General features: G+C 38.1%; 1 protein-coding gene across 1 annotated transcript in view; it reads right to left on the bottom strand.

The window, feature by feature from the left end:
- LOC103477081 (gamma-aminobutyric acid receptor subunit pi) overlaps positions 1 to 25,544 on the bottom strand; it is a 65,674-nt gene that overhangs the window by 16,173 nt on the left and 23,957 nt on the right. Inside the window, exons 3-4 of the mRNA XM_008429973.3 lie at positions 2,663 to 2,775; positions 653 to 720 (exon numbers count right to left, since the gene is read on the bottom strand). Of these exons, the coding sequence (XP_008428195.3) occupies positions 653 to 720; positions 2,663 to 2,775 (181 nt within the window). The remainder of the gene's footprint in view (positions 1 to 652; positions 721 to 2,662; positions 2,776 to 25,544) is intronic.

Here is a 25,544-nt window from a genome sequence, read left to right as displayed (position 1 = left end):
TTTATGAGTTTTTCTTTTTCACCACACATATAATTTTGCATGTCTGAACAGAGTTTTATCTGAACAGAGCATTTTATTCCACAATTTGCTGTGTCCCCTACATGGCTTTCACAGCTTTCTTTTAACAATGGTTTTCTTCTTGCCAGTCTTCCATAAATCCCAGATTAGGGGTGTGCTCAAGTGATAGTTGTACTGTCAAGAGATAATTCCACCCGAGCTGTAAACGTCTGCAGCTCCTATACCATGGGACCTTAAATATTAATGCATCAAGTAATTAAAATAATCACAACGGATCTTTTTCTAAATCCATCTATCCATTTATATATTTGTACAAGTGTGGTAGTGGTCCCCTTAATTAGACTCAGTGTAGCTGCAGGAATTGTCTGTGCAATGCTTGATTTTTGCATAAATGTCATTGTTATAGTTGGTTTGAATGCAAAAATGTGTATTTAAATCCAAAATGTGAAACTACTGACGTCTTAAATCTAAAAAGAGCCAGCAGTGTGGACTCACCACTTTGTTGGTTTATTGCAGTTAATTTAATTTACGACGCAGTGAAACGCCACAAAGCAACAACGTCCACAACAATCCATCAAATGTTTGCAAGCAATATTAAATATCTAATATATTCATTATAGAGTGAGTATCTTACCATGTTGATCTCAGAAATGGTGTCAATGCTAGCGATGTCCAAACTCATTCCCACCGTCACAGGACCATCTCAAAAACAAGGATAAAACCGTTACTACACATTTACACAACACTGACGTTACCACGGCGACGGGTTTGCAAGTGTTTCTGTCAAATGTGTTTGAATTACAGTGGTAAATTATTATGGTCTTCAAAGAGAAGCCATGAAACACACAAGAAAAAATATGTAAATAAAGCCTTTAAGTCTGTAGTGTCAGAATAGAACACGCCTCCAAAAATGCTGGTCTATTTAGACTTAGAAGTTATCTGCATATATGTCTTTTTTTTCTATCTGTGACGCCAACTATCAGTGAAAATGTTCATTTTTAAAGCACAATTACATGAAAACTTGCTTCTTGATTAAAGAATATTTTCATTATCGCAATGTTATTTGTGTTTGTATTCACAGGCTCTGCAGCATCGGTCAATTTTCTGCAGAGCTTTTATCTTGATAGGAGAAAACAACAGAGATCTGGTGCAGTTTTATCAGGGCTAAAAATAATAAGACAATAGAAAGACCTGCAGGGAATCTCATTATTCCTCTGGACGTTCGCACTCATTTTTACTTCAGATTTGTTTTTCCTACCAGGCAAATATAATGTCTGGAGTTACTGATGACAGGTTTGTAAAATTTAATTTCACTAAATAGTAAAATAATTTGAGATTTAGTCAACGCCTAAAAGCTCAATTATGGTCTAACGACACACACACAAAAAATCTATGCTAAGAAATAATAGTTATTTAACAAAATCCCAGAAGAAAAAAACTGTGGGCAACCCCAGTAATTTATAAAAATAAATCTAGTGTAAGCATTTTTTTTAGTTTGTTTAGTTTTAGTTTGGTGGATGTTAACAGTAAATGGCTAGATCTTTTAACTGATGAGTCAAATCAATATAAAGATGGTTCAGTGGATATAAAATGTACTTTTTGCCAAGATTCTGTTAGTCCACAGACCTAAATCCTATAGAAAACTTGCTTTGTGAGTTGAAGAGGAGAGAGTACCCAGAACTCTGGATGATCTGGAGATTGTGCCAAACATGAGGGTCAAAGATTTTGCTCCTTTTATGCTTCAACCTTATTGGGCCAACATTGTGAAATGCTGTGGAAAAGACCTAAGTGCTGCTTTATTGGCTGAAGAGGCTGAATTATTAAAGTGGGACTTCCAGAAATTATGCTGAGCAAATGAACTAAAATTAAAGGTTGGAATTATCTAAAGTTTTAAGTATCTGATAATGCTTCTTTAATAAATAACACATTTATTTTGAAAGGGCAGTATTATGTTTTCTCCAGACAGTCAAGTAACTATGTTAACTTTAGTTGTAAAAATGCTACATATATCAAATATGACTTAAAATATGACTTTGTAGTTTAACACCTTGAAATTGAAGGAAGTTCCTGCTCTTTCTGAAACTTCGCCTTCAGGAAGTCATCACAACCTCTGTTAAGCCTTTAATAACCATTCTACCAGTGATGCACTGAGAGGTAACTCGTTTAATAAGTAGATGCTCAGTTCCACCAGATGTTTGCTAATTGCTGCTGGCTAGTCTGAAGGAGAAGAGGGAGACCCATTGGTTGCCAATAGAGATTAAAGGATTTCTCAAACATGCATGAAAAGACCCAGGCAAAACTCCAGGTATGATTTTGATGAGGGAATAATATCATAACATGACGCAAAGCTAAAAAAAAGAAAGACAATTTAACATAAAACTGCCCCTTTAAATCATTTCACACATTTTTATCTGCAAAGCCAGAACCTCTCTCTGCATGGTTCAGTTTTAATGCATTCTCTTTTCTTTACACCTGGATTTCAAAGAATTCAATTACATTCGAGTGTATGAATGGAGGCATGAAATATTCAGCAAGGACATGCAAGCACAATTCCTCAATTTGAACTCCTCCCATTCTCCGTTACACCACCATCCTCTGACTGTTTTGTCATTTCCACATCTGCATGTCTGTGCTGCTTCCTTACCGTCAAAGAAAGGCCTGAGATACTTGTTGTATCCTTTCATCAGCCTCTGAATGGTAGGAGGCAGAATCTCTCCTTCCTTCACTTCTGCGTTGAGCAGCGAGTTCTCTAACAACCTGAGAACAAAGACAGAGAAAGAGAAAGGCTGAAGTAAACGACAGCTCTCAGTTCTCCTCCCCTCTGCAGGTGGATCCTTCTTTGACGAATCCGTAGGGCGTCGACTGAGTTCCACTGCCAGACTTAAAGGGCTGCTGAGCTGCAGATTAAAATGGCATCAGTGAAATGGAGGACAAGCTAAGAATAAAAAATAAATATCTTCAGGCAAATATAATTTAATATGAATTATTCCCTGGCCTTGGTCTGTTTTTCTGTCCATTTTTGTCTTTTATATGGTTCCTTTCATGAGTTTTTTTTTCCCACTTCCCTCCCTGAATGCTATCCTTAAAGGCACATTGAAGTGTAGGAAGATGATAATACTGCTTGCAATTGGAAGCAGGGGAACATTCCCAAGCGGGTGCACGTGTGTGCGTGCGTGTGTGTGTGTGTGTGTGTGTGTGTGTGTGTGTGTGTGTGTGTGTGTGTGTGTGTGTGTGTGTGTGTGTGTATATATGTTTGAGTGTAAATCACACCCTAAATACAGAGCTGCTCTGAAGAGAAAAAAAACCCTGAGGCACGTGCCATGATGTAAGAGAAGCTGAAGCAAGACAGATCAGGCCATGTGCACAAGCTGAAAAAACATTCATCTCCCCACACTGGCAGCAGTCCCCCATGTCACTCGTGAGCCGATGTATGAGAGGAGGAGACGAAGCGCAGAGCCTTAAAACGGGTACAATGTTTGGAGCTGTTTAATATCAGCCCCAATGTGAGTCATGAGCATTTAGAGTGAATATGCTTTAATGTATGAAAGCTTTACAAATTAATTGATGTAATTAAACCCCATGTGATTTCAACGGCTGTCATTCGCAAATTGCAGCGATTGTGTTTTGCTTCTAAATGTGCATCTAAACTTTATCAACTGAAAGGAGAAGCAGGTACAAATACAGTCTGGATCCATGAATGAAGAGCCGTAAGAAAACGATTAGGCAAAAAAGCCATATCTCATTAACTTAGAGTACAATTTTACTTAGATTCAAACCTTTATAGTAAAATACATATCAAGAAAACTTTATTTTCAATTTGGAAATGTTTTCTTACCAAAAGCTGAGGTCATGCATTGTGCAGCCCCAACTCACACCTTGTCTAACTTCCCTTCACTGTGGAAGGAGCTCAACAATCCTCTCAAGGTGCACCTGTGCTTTGCATACTTTTTCCTTCCACTTAACATTCCAGTACCATGCTTGGATACAGCACTCTATTAGCAGCATTTCTTTTGTTATTCTTTGATGCAAAGCTTATTCTGATCATTTTGAAACACAGTCCATGGAGTAAATCCAAACATCTCCCACTCCTGCTGCCTTACTTCACTGCATCAGTTTAGATCTGGATGTATTTTGTTAGCTTGACGACCAGATAAAAATCCAGGTACTTTTGGAAACACTATTCACAAAGTGTGACCCCAAAATAACACTCCACAGAAAAATCATGAACCTTTAAACATAAATACAACTAACATCTGCATATTATTGTTGTTTGTCAGAAGAAAAAGGCAATTTTGAAGTGTATTTTAGGACGCCGGGCATAGAAACAGCTATGACTTCACAGATTTCTGAGTAGAAATGCAAACAAAAATCAACAAAGATAAGAAAGACAAAAATAAAAAATAAACCTACTGATGAACTGATGAACAGTTAAATGTTCATTCTTTTTTGTGATAAGATGATATGGTTCTATGTGCAGGAATTGAAGCTTTTCTTTTTATTAATGATTTAAAAATCAATATAATCATTAACACTGCATGTAAATATTGTTGCAATAATTTACATCAAAAAGAATAATCCAGGTAATGTTAAGACCGGAAATCAATAAAAATTAATCTGCATTTTAAGCTGTACAGGTTAGCAAAATAAACTAAACAATGGTGGCCGTTATGAGTAAAATGCCATTCATCCTCCTGCTGATATAACCATAGAAACATGATTATTATCATCATGAGTGTTTTTGTAACCACTATTCCACATTCATTGGAGTTTTTTTAATCAATAAATGCATGTCTCCACAGTTAAAGCCCCACAATTTCCACACAACAACATTTACATTAAGTGTTACAATCTTATTACTAAACTAAAATAACTGCATCCATGCAGATTTTCCATGATGCTGATCTTTATTGTTGCTCTCTTGGTATCAGCAATAGAAATAAATAGCTAAATTACAAACGAAAATGCTGTGCAAACACATTTAAAAAGAGCTCATCATTGTCACAATAATTTATATTACAAAAAAAGGGATTTGTGTTAATGATGAATAGTGTGAACATTTCTAATCTCTTCCCAATTTCAGATGCAATATTTAAAAATAAAAGAGGCTTGTTCAGAATCAGCCTCTAACTGCTCATGCTTCTCACTCTCTTTTTTCCAACAGAGTATTTTTCGTTGTTTTTCACCACTGTACTGTTGTGTTTTGTCCCAATTGAATCTTTCTGCGTCTCATCACCCTCTCTCCCCGTCTCTCTTTGTGTATATATAGTCCTTTTCAGTCCTTTTCAGTCTGTCTGCCTGCCAGATTTGTCAGCCTCTTCACCTGCCTGCTTGTTTTCCCACTTTTATTTTTTGGAGAATTGTTTTGTTTGCTGCCATTTATTCCAACCTGTTTTCTTTGACGTTTTTTTTTTGTTTTTTGTTTTTTTCCAAACGTAACTGCGTCTCTGTCCTTCTAAACTCACATAAAACACACTTGTGTTAAAAAAGGGGAAAATATTCAGTTCCTATCACTGAGTTTGAATGACGACAGGAAGTTTTTATTTTCCTTTACCCCGCTGTTTTTTTTTTTGTTTTGTTTTGTTTTTTTGTCCTGAACTGGACCCCCTTAGTTTTTAAACCCAGACCTGAATCCACAGTGAAGAAAAAATAAACTTTTTGCCAGAAAGCTCAACTTGTTTCACCTGACTGTGTCAAATCAGCTGAGATGGGGGAGGTGGGTGTGCCTCCACCTTGACAGACTGATGCTATGCTGCATAAAGTCCCACTCACATGGCTGGCAGCCTGTTGTTTCAGTTGGCAGCTCTTTTGGATGGGGGAGCCGTGTTAGTAATGGTGCTGACTGCATTCTGCTTCTCGTAAAATCAATCTGGGTCACCCTGTTTGACCCACCCGTCTCCCCTGAAGAGGAAAATATGTACAAAGTGCCACTGAAGAGGTCCGAAGCTATACAAATTTATAGTTTTGTTTTTTTGTTTTTACATAAAATCATTGTAATGAACATTTAAACATTTAAGTAACGCAAACAGAAGCATAACATAACACTTTCTAATGGATGAAAAACCAGGGTTGTCAGATAATGGAATGCAGCCGCCTGTTTTTAGCAGAATGTCTACAAAGATCTCACATCTCCTCTCATTCTGTCCATCTCAGTAAATCCCCAGACTCTGACTTTTGGCTGTCTAAACCTTCACCTGCAGAATGAGACCTGAGCTTTCCAACCTGCCAAACAGTTGCTAACCACTGAGCCCTGAAAATAAAAAAACAGAAGCAGAAAACCAGGGAAAGCAAAGCAGATTTCCAAAACACTCCAAGAATTTATGATTTCTTCCAATACAAGCAGCTGATCTGAGATTGTTTTGTCTGAGCAGCAACACAGATTGAGTCAAACATAAAGTGATGATTTATATTTTCTCACGCACTCACAGCAAATACCATTCATATTCATGTAGAGCAGGTTCCCTGCTGGTGTAAGGAGTATGCACTCCGACACGACGCAGACCCAGAGCCTGCACACTGTGCTGCCCATCAAGAATAACAAGATGCCACTGTTGCACAGCCACTCCGACTTTCTAAGGTTACATGCATCTAAATCAGGGGTGTTCAAAGTTAGTCCTCAAGGACCCCTGTCCTGCATATTTTAGTTTTCTCCCTGGTTCAACACACCTGGATCAAATGACGGCTCGTTAGCAGGCCTCAGCAGAACGCTGACATGCTGAGGAGGTAGAGACTTCCACCAGGTACCCAAACATCCAGGATGACGGAGGACGGACTCACCATGATCTAAATAATTTACTGGTTTGTTTTACAAAGACCGAATAATGTAGAGGAAGAAATTAGGTGGATCCAGGTGCAGATACTGGACTTGGTGCAGTGTCACTGAATATGATAAAAAAAAAAGCTAAAACCATTTTTATGGATATTAACTTACAATAAATTTTGTAGATTTTTTCAAAGAGAAAATCTTCAGCTTTTGAAATAAATTGCAGCGTGGGAGGCTGAATACCTAGAAGCAATGCAACTTGGCACACTGTTAGCTGGTGTTAAACTAGCTAATAGCATTAGCCAACCCAGAAGCACCATCTGCTTTTCTTGAGACGGTAGTGCATAAAAAGCCTGGTACTATCTCTGTATTTTAATAATTGTCTGATTATACAAAGGTAATTGCATGCAAGCTGTAGGATGAATGTAGGATGAAAATCATTGCATTGGAGTTCTGGATGTTATTTTCTGTCGAAATACGATTTATACATCTACATAGTGGAACTCAAAACAGGCTTCGTTCTCTTCATAAATACCAAAAAGCATTTTAGTAAAACACAATAATTAGATGTCATTTACATAGCAGGGATAAAAAAAAGATGGAAGACATTTTCCTTAGAGTTAAGCATTTCTGACAGCGGGAGCTAGCATCAGTACGGGCTCAACAGTTGGATGTCAAGAGGAGCATCAGTGTTTCATCACTCCAATTGGTTTCTTGGGGTTCATCTGCCATGACCTTGGAAGTGTTTGTGAGAAAACAGCAGCTTTAATATGATAATCATCCAGTCACACACAATCGAGCCAGGTGGAGGAGGAAGTGAGAACAGGAAGCAGCGTTTATTCTGTCCTAGTTTGTCAGGATCAGTGACTAATAAGCCCTTTGGATATTCACTCACTCCCATTTTCTTTGTTGCATTTCTCTCTCATATCTCCCCTCTATTCCTTATTCTGCCTCACTGCTTAAATAATGCATAAATGTGTTATTTAAGTGAAAAAGTGGTTTTAATTAACCAAGAAAAAACCCTCAGCAATGCAGTGTCTACAAGAAAAATCACAAACATAAATTGGACAAAAAATAATTGCATTTATATATCATTTACATATAAAGACTAATAATATTGCATAGGTGTAAAGGCGCCACTCAGTAATGGTTTTGATACATACCAGGTGTTCTGGGTCATAAAAGGTACATAAAAGTAGCAAGAAAGATCTCTAAGTCAAATGTACTAATAACTGGAACTGCTGGTTAAAACAAGCCCCTGCTGTTGATTCTTACTGGTCATCCTGGTATTGCTTTGGTAGGTAGTGCTCAAGATAGGAGCTCTTCTGTGTTCAAATGCTGCAGCCAGTAAATGTTCAACATTTCTTCCAAGCCCTCTTCTGTTATGAACTGGTTTCTGGGTTCCTGCCTCTCCTTCCCCTCGTCTGACTTTACTGCTGTAGAGTCTTGTGTGACGAACATTCATAAAGGTAACTGTGATAGAGAACAACTCATGATGATTTTATGGAAGACGTGGACTTGTGAATCTTAAATCATTCTGCAGAAATGTGCAAGTCGTCTTTGGCTCAGCTCTTTAAATCACTTCCTTCTGTCAGAAGTGTTGTGGGAAGCGCCTGGTGAAGACTGGATTATGATGAAATTATAATCGTTTCATCTCCAAATCATGGACCAAACGGTTTTCACTGAAATTCATAAGTTGTGCAAAAGAGGCTTTGCAACGATTCCATTGTATTAATTGTCATTTATTCATCTAGAAACCCCTTTTTGGTGGTACATTGTCCTTAAATTAATGATTAAACTAGGTACTATTATGGTTTCACTTTCTAAATACTGAGTTCTCCATGTCTTTTTGCACATTTTTCTTCATATGATCTATGTTTACTCCCTGTAACTTTCACTATATTACCCACAGCTTTACCTATGGACTAAATGCTAAGGTGTTCAATACTTGTTTTCCTTGTATTGATTCTCCTGTATCTGTCAACTTTCCTATTATTTAGAAAGACGATATCTGTGACGGATTTGGCTTTTCATGGGAGCAACATTGTGCAACATGAAATACGACCAATGGAAAGACAAAAGTGAACCCAGCCAGTGTAACCCTGATCCTCATTCATATTCCCTGGATGGTTGCTTATGCTAATGTGTTTTGCATTTTGATGCAAATGTAAGGGCAGAAAAACGGGTTCAGACAAAGTAATACATTGTGATGGTGTAGTCGGGTCAGAAGGACTGAACCCTGAGGCAGAATTTGCTTTTTCACATTCGGTTCCATGACATAGCCTCCCAACATATCAGTCTACCCAGCCGCTTCCTTGTCCTCTCTGTTTCCAATGCACACAAGCCATGGGTCCGGGCCCGGCTTGCACATTTCACAACAAATTAATTCAGCTGAGCCTAACCCCTGCAGAGAGCTGAGTAACACTCTCACTGGACCCCTTTCTGACTCTTTTTCCACCACTCTTGCGCCCACTCAGCAGCAGGCTTGACTCAAACCCGCTTCTCACCCCTATTCCTTATTTCAGTGATTCATGTCATTCATTGCTTCTGCAGGATCCCTCGGTTTGCCCCCCTGAGCTCTCCAAATCCCCCAGGCCACCTGTGAGCTTTAAAACCCAAACCCCACAGAGGAGAGCAACATGTGGGTTTTCTGTTCGCCCAGGGAGTAAATTAATTTAATATTCCCTTTTGAAAAATGTACAAAGAAACTGAGTTAAACATCCTTCCAAATGTTATTTTAATGTATTTTTTCTTCTTTCTTTTCAGTGTGTCCAGGTTTCCAGCTTAGAGATCCCCTGCAGGAGTCAAAGAAAAGGGACAAAGGTCCATTCACTAGCATAATGTGTCCAAATTCCCTCATTAAGAGCACGTTTCATTTCTACATTTTTGACAAAATGAGATTCAAGCTTTTAGCAATGCATTTACGTCAACATTTTTAATCACAGTTCTGTTCCTCATATCTGAATTTAAATTTGTGCAGATACAAATATTTTTTATCTTGAATATTAGAATTGGTTTGGGGCCACAACAATAGTAAATAAATGAATATAAAGGAAATGTATTGGTGAAATAGTCTGAAAAGTTACTAGTGTATTTGTATGTAACTGCAGTCTCCCTGTTAGGTTTCAGAGATTGTTTCCTTATGTCAAAGTATTTCAATAGTCCGCCAGCTTTTCCAAATCCCACAAAATCCATGGGAAACAGAAACTGGAAGCTGAAAACAATGAAGATACTTTCTTTAGTTAGGCTTCCTGTTGCTGCTATAACTGCAACCTACTTCTTCCTGCACTGAGTTCTCTACTCATTTATCTTTGAAGCAACATGACCTTCATTTAACCTTGAATTAAATCTATCATCAGTTAGCAGCACAGCAACAAAATGATTCTTTGGTTTAAGTGCTTTGCTCACCTTAGTACCCTTACTTTGTAAACACTAACTGAGTTTCCGTTACAAATGTGTCGAGAACTTTGCCGATATTTCACGGTAGTTGAAAAAAAAAAACCCACAATTTTGCAATTGCGTTTTTTTCATTAAGAGAGAAATGCTATTAAAATCACAAGTGAAAATGTTTCTGCACGCAATAAGTCATTGAAAAACTCGCCGCTTCATCCTTCTCATACCACTTCCTGCCTTCGTCTTCATCATTTTCGCCAGTAGTGACATCCGGTTACACCAGCCAAAAACAAGATCCTTCAAAATTGCCGTATTTACATTAAGCACATTTATTTCCAAAATATCAAATTGTGAAACGTTAAAGCTAAAGGAAAATAAGTTACTGCTACCACATAGGGGTGGTAGCACTGTTAGCAATGTGATGCTACAATTGTTGTTAGAAAAAAACAAAAAAACAATAACATTTATTAAAACTTTAGTAATTTCCAACACTAAGTGTGTCTTCCAGCTTCTCCCCCAATAACATTTGGTCGAATGACTTTGAAACAGTGAGACAGTGCAGCTGGTCGATTAAAGTCTTAAACTGTGAAAAACACAATACCATCATGTGCACAAAAATGACTTATCTGATTTTATTTGCTCCTTAAATCACAAAAACATATTAATCTTCTCACTGTTCATGGCTAAGGCTACACTTCCCTGGGTTTCCAGTGAAGAGCTCCCTTGTTATTTCCTTGACAGCTGGTTGCAGGAAAGAGGAGGCGTCTCTTGTCCAGACCACTGGGGGTAACAGGTAAAACATATTATTAGCTCAAACCTCCAGGTGTGCAGAAGAGCTGCATTCATCCGGAGCTCTTTACCCATTAAATGCTATTAAACTTTTTCTTTTCTTCTTTTAAAGAGAATATTTGATTTTGCTACTGTGTAATGGCATTTTGGGTCAAAAACTGCTATTGCTCTCATATATTGAGATTGTATTCTGCTGTGAAGGGACTTTCAAGCCTTCCTCAGACCCGTCAGCCATTTCACACACAGAGACACAGAGACAGGCAACCAGGCTCCACAACAAGAAGCCCTCCTGAGTTTGTGTAGTAGGCTTGTGTGCATAAAAGCAGCTGTTTTTCCCTTTCATGCTATGCCAGTGAGCTCCCTAAGCTCCTCCACATGGGAGGGTAGCAGAAGTCCCCTCGACCAAATAAAGAACATTTTCAGTCTTCATCTGTCGCCTGAAGTTAGAGGAGCCTAAGAAAAAGATTTGACACAAGAAACAAAAAGCCTTATGTCATAAAAGATCATAGATCCTTACATCTGGGTTGAGATTAAAAGCAAAATGCACACGAGTAGAAACACACGCCTTCCCTTCACCAGTTAGAGAAAGTAGGATTCATGTAAAGGTATTAATCTGGGCAGAGAAAACAGGATCAAACAAACAGCAAAGAAGCAACAGTTTCACATATTTACTGTATGTGAAACCAGGGGCGCAAAAAGTGAGTATGCAGCACATGCAGCGCATGCAGCGGATAGGGGCGCTGCACCAGAGGGGGCGTCAAAACCCGTCTGGAGGGGGCGGAGCGCCGATGATGTCTTCGTATTTACTTCAGCGCGGCCTAACGCTCCTTCACCTCGCGCACATCACGAGGTAAATGTACAGAGTTTTACCTTTCACTTGTCTTCGTCTTGGGGAAGAGTATGTTTTCTACGCTCCTTCACCCTGACGTACCTTCCTTAAGGGGGGGGGGGGTGATTTTTGTTTTCGCATCCACCTGAATAATATGTAGTTGCGACCCTGTGTGAAACAATCAAAAATGTAGAACATTTCCAGAAGCTTTAAATCCCTTTAAGCATTTTTTTACATTCAAAGGGCATTTTCCACAAAAGCAAATCTGAAAATTGAGGTTTTATAAGTAAATGTAGATCTGAACTTTGACTGGGCCATCCTAAGCTCTGAGTATCCTTTGGTCGTAACCATTTCTCTGTATCACTAGCTGTATGCTTAGGGTTATTGCCCTACTGGAACCTGAACTTTAACCCACGTCTTGAGTCTTTTGTGGCAACTAAGACGTCCTTTTCTACAGCTGTGACTCATTTTGCTCCATTCATCTTCCCATCAACTCCGACAGCTTTCACGTCCCTGTTAAAGTACAGCATGCAGCAGCTTAGAGCAGCACCACCATGGTTGTATAGCAGCTTTTCACCACACATAACATATGTTACATGGGTTAACATGGGTTACCTTTGACTGGAACATGGTTGCTGTTTCCTTTACAAACTTCCAACATTACATATCGCTCCTTTTCAACAATGTGCTCTTCGGTTTGTAGAGTAAATGGGTGGACAGCCAAGTCTTGGTAGATTTGCAGTTATGTCACACCATTTTTAATTTCAGATAAGCGATTGATCGATGCTCTGCAAGAAGTTCAAAGGATGGGATATTGTTTTATTACCTCTTGTTGTTCTAACCACTACAGTTTTACCCTCTTCTGTGTATAAATCTGCTGTTTCCTTACACATTTTCTTAAACAGCTGGATTTATTCTGACAGCAAATTACAGAATCACAATATGAGAGAGGAAAAAGTAAGATCACTTACTAATAGAAATACTTTTTAAGTTGTACATGTAGCCTTCATTCAGTTCTGTGGAAATTTAGACCAAATTTAGCTGTTAGGTTGTAAATTCTGCTGAAACCCCTGAGTGGTGGGATTATGTAAAGTAGTGTCCATGGTGCAAAAACCTAAATGAAATGCAGACATATTTATGCATGAAATTTGTTTCACTGTCTATTCAAACAGTTTATGTAACTCTGCCCCTAATTGGGAAAAAAAAACTCAGAGAAAGAGAAACCAGGAACAAAAATCAGGTGCTGAGGTAATTAGTGTAGAAAAATCTCTCATTCGATTTTACCGCCGCAGGCAGAATGTTTATGTCAGTAATTTGCAGTGTCAATTTTAAATCTATTTGGATTGGAAAATAGAAGGTGTGGAAATATGAGGAGCAGAATAGTCCTCTGACTATGAGCATACAGGAGCCAATTAGCTTTCTAATTGGAAAGAGAGACAAACACAACAGCAGAATGACAAACCTCAAAGGTCATGCTATGAGAACTGTATGGTTTTAGTTAAAATGAGATAATGTTGTTTGAGTTGCAGAAAATTATCAATATCCAGGGTCAGACATGTTCCTAAAGCAACAGCGGAAATTTCCATCATGTGTATTTTTTGCTGTATTTAAAATGTCTTCATTATTTTTACCTGTCCTGGTTCTGTCTTTCTTTGCTTGATTCTGATGTTTATTAAACAAAAGTGGTTCAAAGAGGAGCACAGGCACGTCTATGTCTCTGATTATGTTCTTAGAGTTGTTTCACACCTCGTAGTGTCATAGTCTGAATTTGATTGGGGACCAAAATTGCAACATTTGTTACATTTTCAGCTGGTGCTGATCACATTCACACTGCACTGTCAAACAATCCAAACTCTTTAAAAGAGCTGTTCCCCTCCTCGCCTGTGGTGGCGCTGCACCAAGAACCACTGAAGGAAGCGTCATGTAAATCTCGTAAGAAGACATAAGCGAAACCTCCTCCTTCACAAAAAGTAATAAAAGATGGAGTGTCCGATTTTAGCGGTTGTGTGATGTTTCTTTCGTAAAAGAATATGAGTAATTTCTCCTGCAACTCGTTTATTTTAGATGCATTTACCCAGAATGCCCTGTGCTTCCTGCTTGGCGTTCACATAGGCATCCAAAATGAGACCGAGGTCTCCTCAGATTTTGATTGGACATTCACACCTCCCCAAACAAACTGGACTTTCTGTGCAAATGACCTGGAGTTTAATTAAAGCAGATTAACAGGGCTGGTGTGAATACATCTGAAAACCCCAAATAATCTGGAGATATGGAGCTCGATCAAAAGAACGAAACAAAGAAACAGAATAAAGCTACTGCTTTTCCTCATAGAAATGATTCAGTGAAGTTGGTTCAAGTATTTTGTCAAAATGCCTTTTGGGCCACTCGCTCTGGATGTTTCCCACTGGGAGGAGACGCTGGAGCACCAAGGGGATTATATAACCACTCTGGCCCAAGAATGCCTTTTTCCAGGATTAGCTGGAGAGTCTAATCGGGAAAAGAGGATTCCTATATTACCTGTTACCTCATCAGCCTGATCTCAGACAACCAGGAGACGACGGACGGACGGAGACATTGTTTGTAGATCTTATTTTCATACGAATTTGTTTTGCATGGTAACATTGGAGGTTTGAAGATGCATGATGAGTGTCAAGGATAGTTTTTATCATTTATTTTCCTACAAATGTTTAGATTTTCTTTCAAAATTACAAAATGTCCTTTCATTGCAGTGCAACTTCCCGATAAGAGAGATTTCTATAAATTCTGCTAATATCCCCACTATTCTGTGCAGTAGGTAATAGAAGCATAAAGCTGCTCCTGTAGCATTTGCTTCAGCAGCATTTCTTTGAGAGCTGGACTCCTCTATAACTTGAAAGGCTCTTTATTCTTCATGCATATGCTGCTTCTACTTTTAGCGTCTTTATTGGCCTCTAACATCAAATATAATCAGCAAAGAGATTCCATTATTGTGGTAATCAACTACTTATGCATTTTAATATTTCTATACTGAGGCATCCTCACATCATCCTAACACATACAGATTTGCACTATCAACTCTTTCATGGCCACTTTAACCAATTACAGCAACAGAGTTTTGTGAATTTGGATATAATCTTAAATTGTGCAGCAAATTGATTAAATTGTTGTGGTTTTTTTGCTGCTCTTGTTCTCACTAAAACCAGGAATACAGAGAACACAACAGTTCTAAAATCCTTACACCCTGCAGCTCAGAGAACAAACTTTAAATATGTTGCTCAAAAAAATAAAGGGAACACTTAAACAACACAATATAAATCCAAGTAAATCAAACTTCTGTGAAATCAAACTGTCCACTTAGGAAGCGACACTGATTGACCCGACGAGGGTCCCCGTTGTCAATCAGTGTTGCTTCCTAAGTGGACAGTTTGATTTCACAGAAGTTTGATTTACTTGGATTTATATCGTGTTGTTTAAGTGTTCCCTTTATTTTTTTGAGCAGTGTATGTTTGTTAGTTTATAAATCTCTGAATGATTATATGAATCCAAACTCAGATGGCATTTAAATCATGCACAGATGATGTCATCACTACACGGCAGGATGGATCTTTGCATTCATTTTATCCCAAATTGTGACCCTACTATCTGGACTTTGCTAAAAGTGTGCAGGGAACGTTTCAATGTGTGTACCCAACAAAGTGGCCATGTAAAGGCCAGTTATCTGGTGGCTCAGACTGACTAAGTCAGATTTTGTATCCTGCTGTTGCTCACATCTGACTCTCGCCAGCTAACTTTCTAGGAATCCCTTGTGAGTAATTGACTGGATATGTGAACTGTCTCCTCAGTGACTTCAACCCAAGCGGCTTGCTGGTAGTCACACCAGCAAGAGGTCTCTAGTTCCCTTCATTAATGCTAAAGAAAATTGTGCCCAGTGCGGCGAGATAATGCAATTTCCACACACTGCAAAACCCGAATGCAAATTAAAATGGCTTTTAGGGAAAATGCCTAGCAGACAAGAGGAAACTTTAACTTCTGAGAGCTATGCACCATGTGGCTCTGGAATGATATCAGAAAACCCAGAATGAAAACCTTCTGGTTTAATTGGACTGTTATATTCACAAAACTGCGGTCTAGTCTTGAATAGAAACTCAGGGGTTGTCCAGCATTTCTTTTACATTCAATTTTCCCCCTGAGCGCTGAAGTGAGGACGTGCCTTGTACTGTATACGCTTCCGATGTGCAGTAGCATGACAAAACCAAAAGAGGAAGTATTCATTCACTGCTTCATTCTTAAGCCATACCTAAAATGTCTGCTGACACTGATAAGTTTGTTGGCGACAGCAAAGTGTAAGGTAAACAAGCCTATAATACATTTACAGTTATATTCACAGCTGCATCTTGGATTATTACATAAGAAAAGACACAATAGTTCTGTCTCACTCTCATTTTCATTATAATCTGCTGTGCAGCTGCTCTGCCATTTCTGCAACAAACTATAATGTGTTTTCTGTCACATAAAGGTTAAATATCTGCTTCTGAAACCGGCGCAAATGCTTCACTCTGACTGCTGGCAGTTTGATAAATACTGCAGGGAAGAACCAGAACTTTGAGAGAAACAAAACTATGGCTTGTTCAAAACGTTGTCTGGAATGAGCTGGATGTTTTTACAGTTTCAAAATCATCTGAATATCATCTGAACACTATAATTCAGCTGGCCTTGGTGGTGTGAATGGTAATTTATCACCATGCATTCATTACATGAGATAATATGTAAGAAGGTGAAAGCAATATTTACTAAAAGCAGGAGATGCTTTAAGCTTAAAGTAGAAATGGGAGCTTGAGTTTTTGATGTTAACTTAAGTAGTAAAACCAAAAGAAACTTAGACTTAAAATAGAGCTGTAAAGATTGTTTTGGGGAGGTTTGACTTGGACTAGGCCACAGTCTCTTGCTCTTATCTGGTTTCTTCCCTACACATTTTCTCCAGTCTATCCAGCTAACTTGAAGCCTCATTTTGTGTAACAATGATTTGGTGAGATTTTTCTGAAATCCTGCAGTCACAGAATGATCTAATTTTGCGGTTTGCATTCTGCAGGCGCTGCCGTTCGTTGCAGCCTTTTCATTTAGCAATTTCATCAAATAGCCTCAAAGGTAATCTGTGATCACTGCTGGAACATTTTCATCTCAGTTTCAAGGCAAAAGAGCAATTAGTAATGAGGAAAGAACCCATCCATAAAACTTCTAGCAGGATAATTAGCAGTGTTTTTATTTGCATGCTCGACGGAACAGACACGTAGATGTGAAATGAATGCATCTTTATTAAACCTCTCTGCACATCATAACAGTGAGAGAGTTTTACTCAGCGCCACACGGATATAAGGTGAAAATGAAACAAGAAAGTTTGCAATGCCTAAATGAGTGATGTCACAATGTGATCTGGGGTGAATGCCATCATAATTCAGATAAAAGAACAAAGAAAAATTCAATTTTCAACATGCAAAGTGCAATAATCTGACAAAGACTGAGCTATGCAACAAAGACAGGAAATTATGTGACTCACAGAAGAAACTAGAAAAGAAAAGTCATGTCATCCACGTAAAACATGCTATAAAAACTTAGTTTAAAGAATTTGTACAGAAACTTTTACAGTTTCTAGGATGAAAGAATATTTAGTCAAACCACCAAAGGAGCCAAGCAGGACCCTCAAAAGTTTCATTTTGGTGAATTAGTGAAGAAGCTGGGATCATTATCCTCGGTTTCATCAAAAGTGACTTTTTGGGGCATCTTCCTAAAAGGCAAAGGCAGTCATTAATTTCTTAGTATGTGCCCCCACGATGTCTGTAGAATATAATCTAAAGTCTAATTTTCTTTTTGGAGGCCTATTATAACCAACCAGCTTTTTTCAAAGGAAACTTCAACCACAGGAGACTTTCCAGGAGTAATTGGGAGACACGTGTCATGAAGACTACTGACCCCGAAATGAGAAGGGAAAGTCAAATTTGTGTTCACCACAGACAGACAAGATATTACGTAAAATAAAGGAGTGATTAGAGGGCATGTTATGGAGGAAAAGCTTCTCACTAATACTTTAAGCAAAAAATAATAATCTTTTTTATTTAGACAGCAGCATTGTTTTTGATCTGAACTTAAGAGTTTTCTTCTTTCAAAGTTAAAAAAAGCTCTTTGATTAGAGCTGCCTTTGATTAATAAAAACTGGAACATCATACAGTGTAGTCTGTTTTTAAACCTGTCATCCACTTTGTCTCTGGAATTTATTTTCTTTTGTTTGTGTTCTGCTTGATTGATGGTTTATTTTCATTCTAATCATGTAAAGCACTTCGAATAGCCTTATTGCTGAAAATCTACTCTACAAATAAAATTGCCTGGCCTTCGTTAAGTAAGATCATGTAAATAGTCAAGACTATTTGATATGTGGGGATGAGATGATTACTGAGCAGGGATGAAAATAGGTGCACTATTCAGGCTAAATGTATCTATTAATCCATCTCCTATGTTCTCCCTTCCTTGTGTCGGGTCTCCAGCAGCCATTGGACGTCCGGTGGGGTACATCCAAAACAAACAGGTCCGGAAACACAGAGACACTTTATTGCTAACTGTCTGACATGGAATTAAAGAAGAAATATCAGGCTAATTAGATTAATCAAAATCATTTAAATTTTTTTCAAATTCAGAACTGTATTATGTATTAAATTAATGCCTTTACATTTAAGTTAAATTGGGGCATATCTGTGGATGTATTTCAAGGTGACACTCCAAACATGCTGCGTCTTTGTATGAAATCCTTGAAAAATTGAATTTATGTGAGATAGGAAAATAATTGTGGACTTCCACAGGTTTGTATTATACTTTGGTATAAAGTATAATAGTTAAATACTCTGTCCTGCCACCATATTGTTTAGAAGGTAGATGGGTTCTGTATGTCAGAGATGAAGATGCTTTGGAGAGAAATGGAAGAATTAATGACAAAAGAAAAGCCAAAGACCTCATGAACAGGCTGGTTTGATCCACAGTTCTTTCCTGATATGGACTGAACCAAGAGGAAGATCCAGTTAACATCATAAAAACATAAAAACCAACATAAAAAATAGATTACAGTTAGCAAAAACATCCATTCATTTTCTTTACACCCTTGTCTCTTAGTGGGGTCAGGAGGTGCTGCTGCCTCTCCAGCTAACGTTCTGGGCGAGAGGCAGGGGTCACCTGGACAGGTCGCCAGTCTGTCGCAGGGCAACACAGAGACACACAACCATTCACACACACACTCACACCTAGGGACAATTTAGACAGACCAATTAACCTGACAGTAATGTTTTTGGACTGTGGGAGGAAACCTGAGTACCCAGAGAAAACCCACCATGCACAGGGAGAACATGCAAACTCCATGCAGAAAGACCCGGGCTCGGAATCAAACCCAGAACCTTCTTGCTGCAAGGCAACAGCTCTACCAACTGCACCACTGTGCAGCCATGTTAACAAAAACAACCAGGGAGAAAACTTTTATATTTGGAGATATTTATGTGATTTGATGGACTAAAAAACTTTAAGATTCTTTTACCTAAATATTAGTAATTTTTATTATTTTATAGATTATTAAAACTAATCTAAATACATCCAACGTACAGAATGAAGAGAGTAAACCCAAGCAGAATAATTTAAATGTTATATAATTATGAAAGTCAGACAGTTCTGCTGCAGGTTTTCATTAGTTAGTGATTCAGTCACACCAGGGATCTTTGCTGTTATCTTAAGATCATTTGGAAATAAAGGCTGTAAAGGCTTGATGTCAAACAGAACCAAAGCTCTGGACTTCATGTGCTGTTTAACCTTCACTGAGCTGCTCTGGTTTTGACAGAGAAACAAAGTGAAACTCTCGTGAACATGTGCTGCTTTATTAAATCTCGCTTGACACAACCTCTGATTTAGGACCTCAAAGGAAGGCTAGAGTGCGATATCTGCTTAGTATTAATTAAAAGATACTACAAAGCTTTATTGGGGTTAGAGGGGCATTATCCGTGGCTCCAGCCTTGTTGCGTTTTATTGTAAGATGATCCTTGGAGCTTTACATGCACCGTAGATTCAACGTCAATTTTCTATGTGGAAATTAAATTTCTTATCTAAATTAGGAACGGAAACCTAAAAACAGAGTTTTAGTTTTTTGTTACACAGTGGGCGCTCCCATTTTAAGAGTTACATACTGAATTTCAGGGCCAATTTTAAAAGAATGAAGATTTTATTTACCACAGCATCTGGAAAATCGTCTAATTTTCAGAGTTGGTTAACCAGTTCTTGAATATTTTTGTTATTTTATTCATAGATCAGCCCTGTATTCAAAGAAACAGGGCAGAAATCATGAAAAGAAACAAGAACATGCAAGTGCAAAGTTAACTTAGAATATCACTGAGAAGCTGAATCATGTACAGAAAGTAAAGAGACTTTTTGAGTGGTTTATGTTTGTTATTTTCATTAATAGAGTGGAGGGACTGATTGCTTAAAAGTATATCCCCTAAAACAAAATAATCCTTTAAGATTCTCAGTGCAGCAGAATCCAAGGTTTTATTAACAATTCCTTGACATTTATGGTTCATTCAGCAAGAGGAACTACATAAATTCAGAGCAAAGCAGTTTTCACCATGATGCCACCAATATGCTTGGCGGTTGGAGAAAACGTTCAGTGACTGATGCTTGTCAAAAAACCTGCGAAATTATATAACTAATATTAGAACATGTGTATTTCTCATGTTTGTTTATGTTTCAGGAACTCTGGATTTCCCTCATTGTGAACACTGGCTTCATACATCACCTGATACGCCTAATAATCTAATAATATCATCTATTTTGGACGTCATATTTGCGTCTAACATTGTTCCCAAAATGTACGTCTGCCTGATTTCCCTGATGGGATATTTTTTCTAGCTTGCAGCAGAGATACCTCAGGCTGATCCAAATCAGCCTGGCTGTACCAGTGAGTCCTGATATGGCTGCAGCACACAGAGAGCTGCAGCACACAGAGAGCTGCAGCACTGACCACTGCTTTCCTCTTACTTAACCTCTTTGACGTGATAATCCATGTGACCCTGTCTGCACTCTTTTCAAGCAATGCACAATCTTATTTGGGATCATAGCTGACTGAACAATTTTTTAAAGCGTCATGGTATCGGCAAATGTTTGCATTATTTTTGCAGAATATTTCCGTTTACTCAGTACGGAAGAGGATTAGGGCCACTGGGGGAAAAAAGTAAAACAGTTCTGACTTTTTTCTCAGAATTCTGACTTTAATGTCAGAATTCTGACTTTTTTTCTCAGAAAGAATCAGAAAGAATTCTGACTTTAATGTCAGAATTCTGACTTTAATGTCAGAATTCTGACTTCTGAGATTAAAGTCAGAACTGTTTTATTTTTTTTTCCAGTGGCCCTAATCTTCTTCCGTAACTCAAGACCCCTATTTTCCTGCAAAATACATCACCTGGACATCCATGCAAACCAACCAACTTACTTGGTTCTCTTGTCTGGACGTTGTCCAGATAGATAAATTAACTCTCTACTCTTGGTTCTGTTCATTTCTCCTGTCATGCAAACATGTCAACATTCTACAGAAAAAGATTAGGACCACTTGAAAACAAAAATCTGACTTTAATCTTCGGAGACTAAAAGTCAGAAAAATTATTTTTGAGATTTAACTCAGAGGAAAGTCGTCAATCTGACTTTTTTCTCGAAATAAAACAACTAGGAAAGGCAAATATGATCATCTATGACCATCTCTCTCTAAAACTAATGCTTTGAAGTTTTACCATGCTGTGTAACTGAAATCCTTACATAGCAGAGAATGTTACGGACCTGCCAGGGACGCACATATCTCCATTATTCATTAACCTACACTACCAGACATTACTACATGTGAATATGCATGCAGTTAAGCTCAACGAATGAGCATTAGCTCAGTATCCATACAGGCTCACACACAACAAGATCATTTGGTACCACAGCCACTACAAACAGGACAAACCCAATTAATACCCTTTTCATGTATGGATTACATGAAGCTGAAACGAGTCTAATTGTTAGCAAAGTGGGGCTTAGATGTTCTGGTTTACTCTCACGGTGAAAAAGCCTCCTTGTTTAATTAATTGGTTTATTATTTGTCTTTGGGTAAGCGTGCCAGCAGGCCTTGCCTCCGTCTGTCTCTCTACGTTAACGTCATGACAGACTGGCGGTCGGTCCGGAGTACACTCTGCTCCTCTGCTGGCGTCGTTTCATATCGTCAGGGGAAATGTTTAATAGATTTAAATACTTTTTGAAGAAAAAACACAAACAAGCAGAAATTTACTCTGACTTGTAAACATTAGACAAAGTAGATTCGTGTTAATATTTTTGGACACATAAAACCTTTCCTAAACATAGGATTTATTAATCTATTTCATATACACCGACAGGAAATCTTCAAAAAGCAAAACTAAACCAAAACATGGCAGCAACTTGGTGCACACATCTTTTCTGAATCCTTAACAGAAAAGTGTTAAAAAACATAATAACCCCTAAGTGACATTTATGTGGATGAAAGCGCTGCCTTTACCTCTGAGGTCTGAGTGAAAAGAGCAGACTGGTTGCTCAAATCATATCACTTATTTCAAACATGAAAATCCATCTCTGACTCCAGACTGTCAAATCCTGCAAGGGCTGCTTCAGCAAAGCCTCACACCAGGAGCCACTCAGCTGAGAAGAGAAAAATAAGGCTGTGCAATTCACACTGGTTCACCCAAAGACCAGGAAAATGTTTCCAGATCTAATGAGTCTTGCTTTCAGCTGTAACATTTAGACAGTAGGGTCAGATTTGTTGCAAACAGCATTCAAGCATCAATCTGTTCTAGCAGAAAACCTCAGAGATATGATAATACATGTTCATATGACAGATACACATCAGCTGCATGATACTGCGATGTTAACATGGGGCCTTTTTGAGTCTACGACACAAAGAATCAGTGCAGCTCTAAAGGCAAAAGGGATTCTAACTGAGACAGAGACCAGAGTATTTACTCTGTCAGTATTATTTAATATTGTCAGACCTGTTTTAGGTGTGAGCTACCAGACAACTGTGTATTTTAAGAAACCGATGCCAACCGCAACTGACTGTGCATCACAGTAACTGTGTTAAACAGAGCTAAAAACTGAAAGATGCCAGAATTTTAGGTTTTTCTACTTAGGATTTTTGTCAGGAGTAATCATTAGCTTCTGTGGTAAATGGTTATTTACAAACTATTCCCCGTGCGTCTTCCCAGCAGCCTGCTATGTTTGTTAACTCAAGTTTTTCTCAACAGGTTTTGCAAGAGTTCCTGTCTGACGTCTAGATGTTGGTGATTGAAATTTATTTTTGTGTTATGTTGCTCAACCAGTGTGAGCAACATAACACCAACATAACACCATAACACCAGTGTGTCACAGTGTAACACAGTGTTAACCATACTGTGTCACACTGTATGGTTAATCCTGTTATATGAATAACTTTTTATCAAATCATCTAAGGATTTGAAAATTTTAGAGTCTTGCCATGTGAACCAAACATAATTTTTTATTTTTTTTTACAGGATTCAACTTTGGATATAAACAATTGTACTACTACTCTGATGTATCTGTATAATATCTTTTGAATGTGGGAAAAGTGCACTACATTTTAGCAGATAGCTTGATTCTGCACAACAGTGTCACCAAAACTACAATAAATTTTTCCTCAGCTGTACTAAGCAGGTGAAGCTGGTCAATGATTTTAAAAGGTTTAGTTGTTTTAGTTCAGTTTTAATCCAACAAATCTCAATCTGCAGTTGGTTGTAGTGCTGAATTTTAACGATAAGAAGCTGAATTGTCCACCAAGAATGAAATCCCTGGGATTTACAAAACATTTCTGCTCAAAGGGGAATAATATGCAAGGCAGAGCAATTACAATCATGTTCACAACTACCACCAAAACCCACACAATCTACTCAAAACTGTCCCTGACCTCATATCTACAGCTATATCTACTACTAGCTGTGGTTGCTCTTTTAAATGGGGCATTGATTTCATTGGGGAACGGCTAACAAAATGCAGTTTCATACAGACGAACAAATTCACTGGCGGTTTTACAGATGATTGTACCGGTCTAAGTGATGGGAGTGAAAGCAATCTGCAACTCGGCATGGTGAGGATAAAGACGCTGATGTACAGCCCTCTCATCGAGATCTTCAGATGAACGTGGTTGAAGGAAAGAAAAGTCATACCCAAGGCGTGACTGAAAGAAGTGCTGTGATGAAGCCGTGTGCAAAGGGAAACGGTGGAGAAAGTCTGACGGTGACGCAGGACAAGTACAGAAGTATTCATTTCCACTGAAGTTTCTCACATTACAACCACAAAATGCAATGTTTTCTAGAACAATCCAAACTAGAGAATAATTGTGAAATGAAACCTGGTTTTCAATCTATTTTTTAAATATCTGAAAAGTGTGGCTGGAATATGTCAACAACAAAGATCAAGAGAGACAGAACATCGTTCAGACCTGAATGATGAAAAGTGAGTAAAGATTGCAAAAAATCAGGAAACAAGTTTCTCCACAGACAGGAAAGGAATTAAACTCACATAAGAATGAAAAGTTTTCAGTTTAAAATAAAAAAAACTGTCAATGTAATGTGAAACTTTGAAAGCCTCCTCATTATTTAGCTGTCAGGAAAGTTATGATCAAAAGCTCATCTCTGTTGATCTGACTCCAGCAAAGTCAGAAAGCTGACTTGAGACAAGCCAATGATATTCCCCTCCAGAGCACAAATCAAAACCACATCACAAAACACAGAGTTGTGCTCAACCAAGTAAAAACCTGCAACCGTACAAGAAACTGCATTGAGCCTTTTGCAAAAAGAGAAAACAGATCTTGATCTTATGCTGTATTAAATGTGTGGGGACATTTACGGCAACAAATGATAGCTTTTTAAATAAAATTAGTCAACTTTGCTTTTGATAAAGTTTGTAATTTACATGTATTAGGGCTGTGTTGTCTTTTCTTCAAGCTTTAAACGGCATCATGTCTGACTTCAGTGGCGTTATCCTCTTTTAAGTGTTGGAATCAGTGATGTGACAACAGAGAGAGAATTAACTTGTCCTAATCAGTTCACTTGAGGAAAAACTTTTGTGCTGAAGCACTTTGTGAATCCACATTTCACTTACAATCGATCAATCAGATTTTATTTGTATAGCACATTTCAGCAGCAAGGCATTTCAAGGTGCTTTACATAATTAGAGAAAAAAAATAAAAATAAAAGCAGTATGTGACATTAATAAACAGATGAAAAGTAAAGATAAAAACATCAAAGACATCAAAACCGGCACTCTAAACCTAATTTAGCTATAAGCAACTCTAAACAGGTGAGTTTTAAGTTGAGATTTAAAGGCTCTCAGTGTTTCAGCTGTTTTACAGTTTTCTGGAAGTTTGTTCCAAATCTGTGGTGCGTAGAAACTGAATGCTGCTTCTCCTCGTCTGGTTCTGGTTCTGGGGATGCAGAGCAGAACCAGAACCAGAAGATCTGAGGGGTCTAGACGGTTGGTACAACAATAACAGATATTTAATGTATTGTTCAGTTCAGTGATTTATAAACTAACATCAGTATTTTAAAGTCTATTCTCTGAGCTACAGGGAGCTTTACAGTGTAGGGACTTTAAAACTGGTGTTATGTCTCTATCTTCCTGGTTTTAGTGAGAACAGCAGCAGCAGCTTCTGGATCGGCTGCAGCTGTTTGATTGATT

Source organism: Poecilia reticulata, chromosome 15 (assembly GCF_904066995.2).
Source record: "Poecilia reticulata chromosome 15, P_reticulata-male-v2, whole genome shotgun sequence".
NCBI lineage: Eukaryota > Metazoa > Chordata > Actinopteri > Cyprinodontiformes > Poeciliidae > Poecilia > Poecilia reticulata.
The sequence above is the reverse complement of the archived record's forward strand: the minus strand, read 5'-3'. Positions and strand labels throughout refer to the sequence as shown.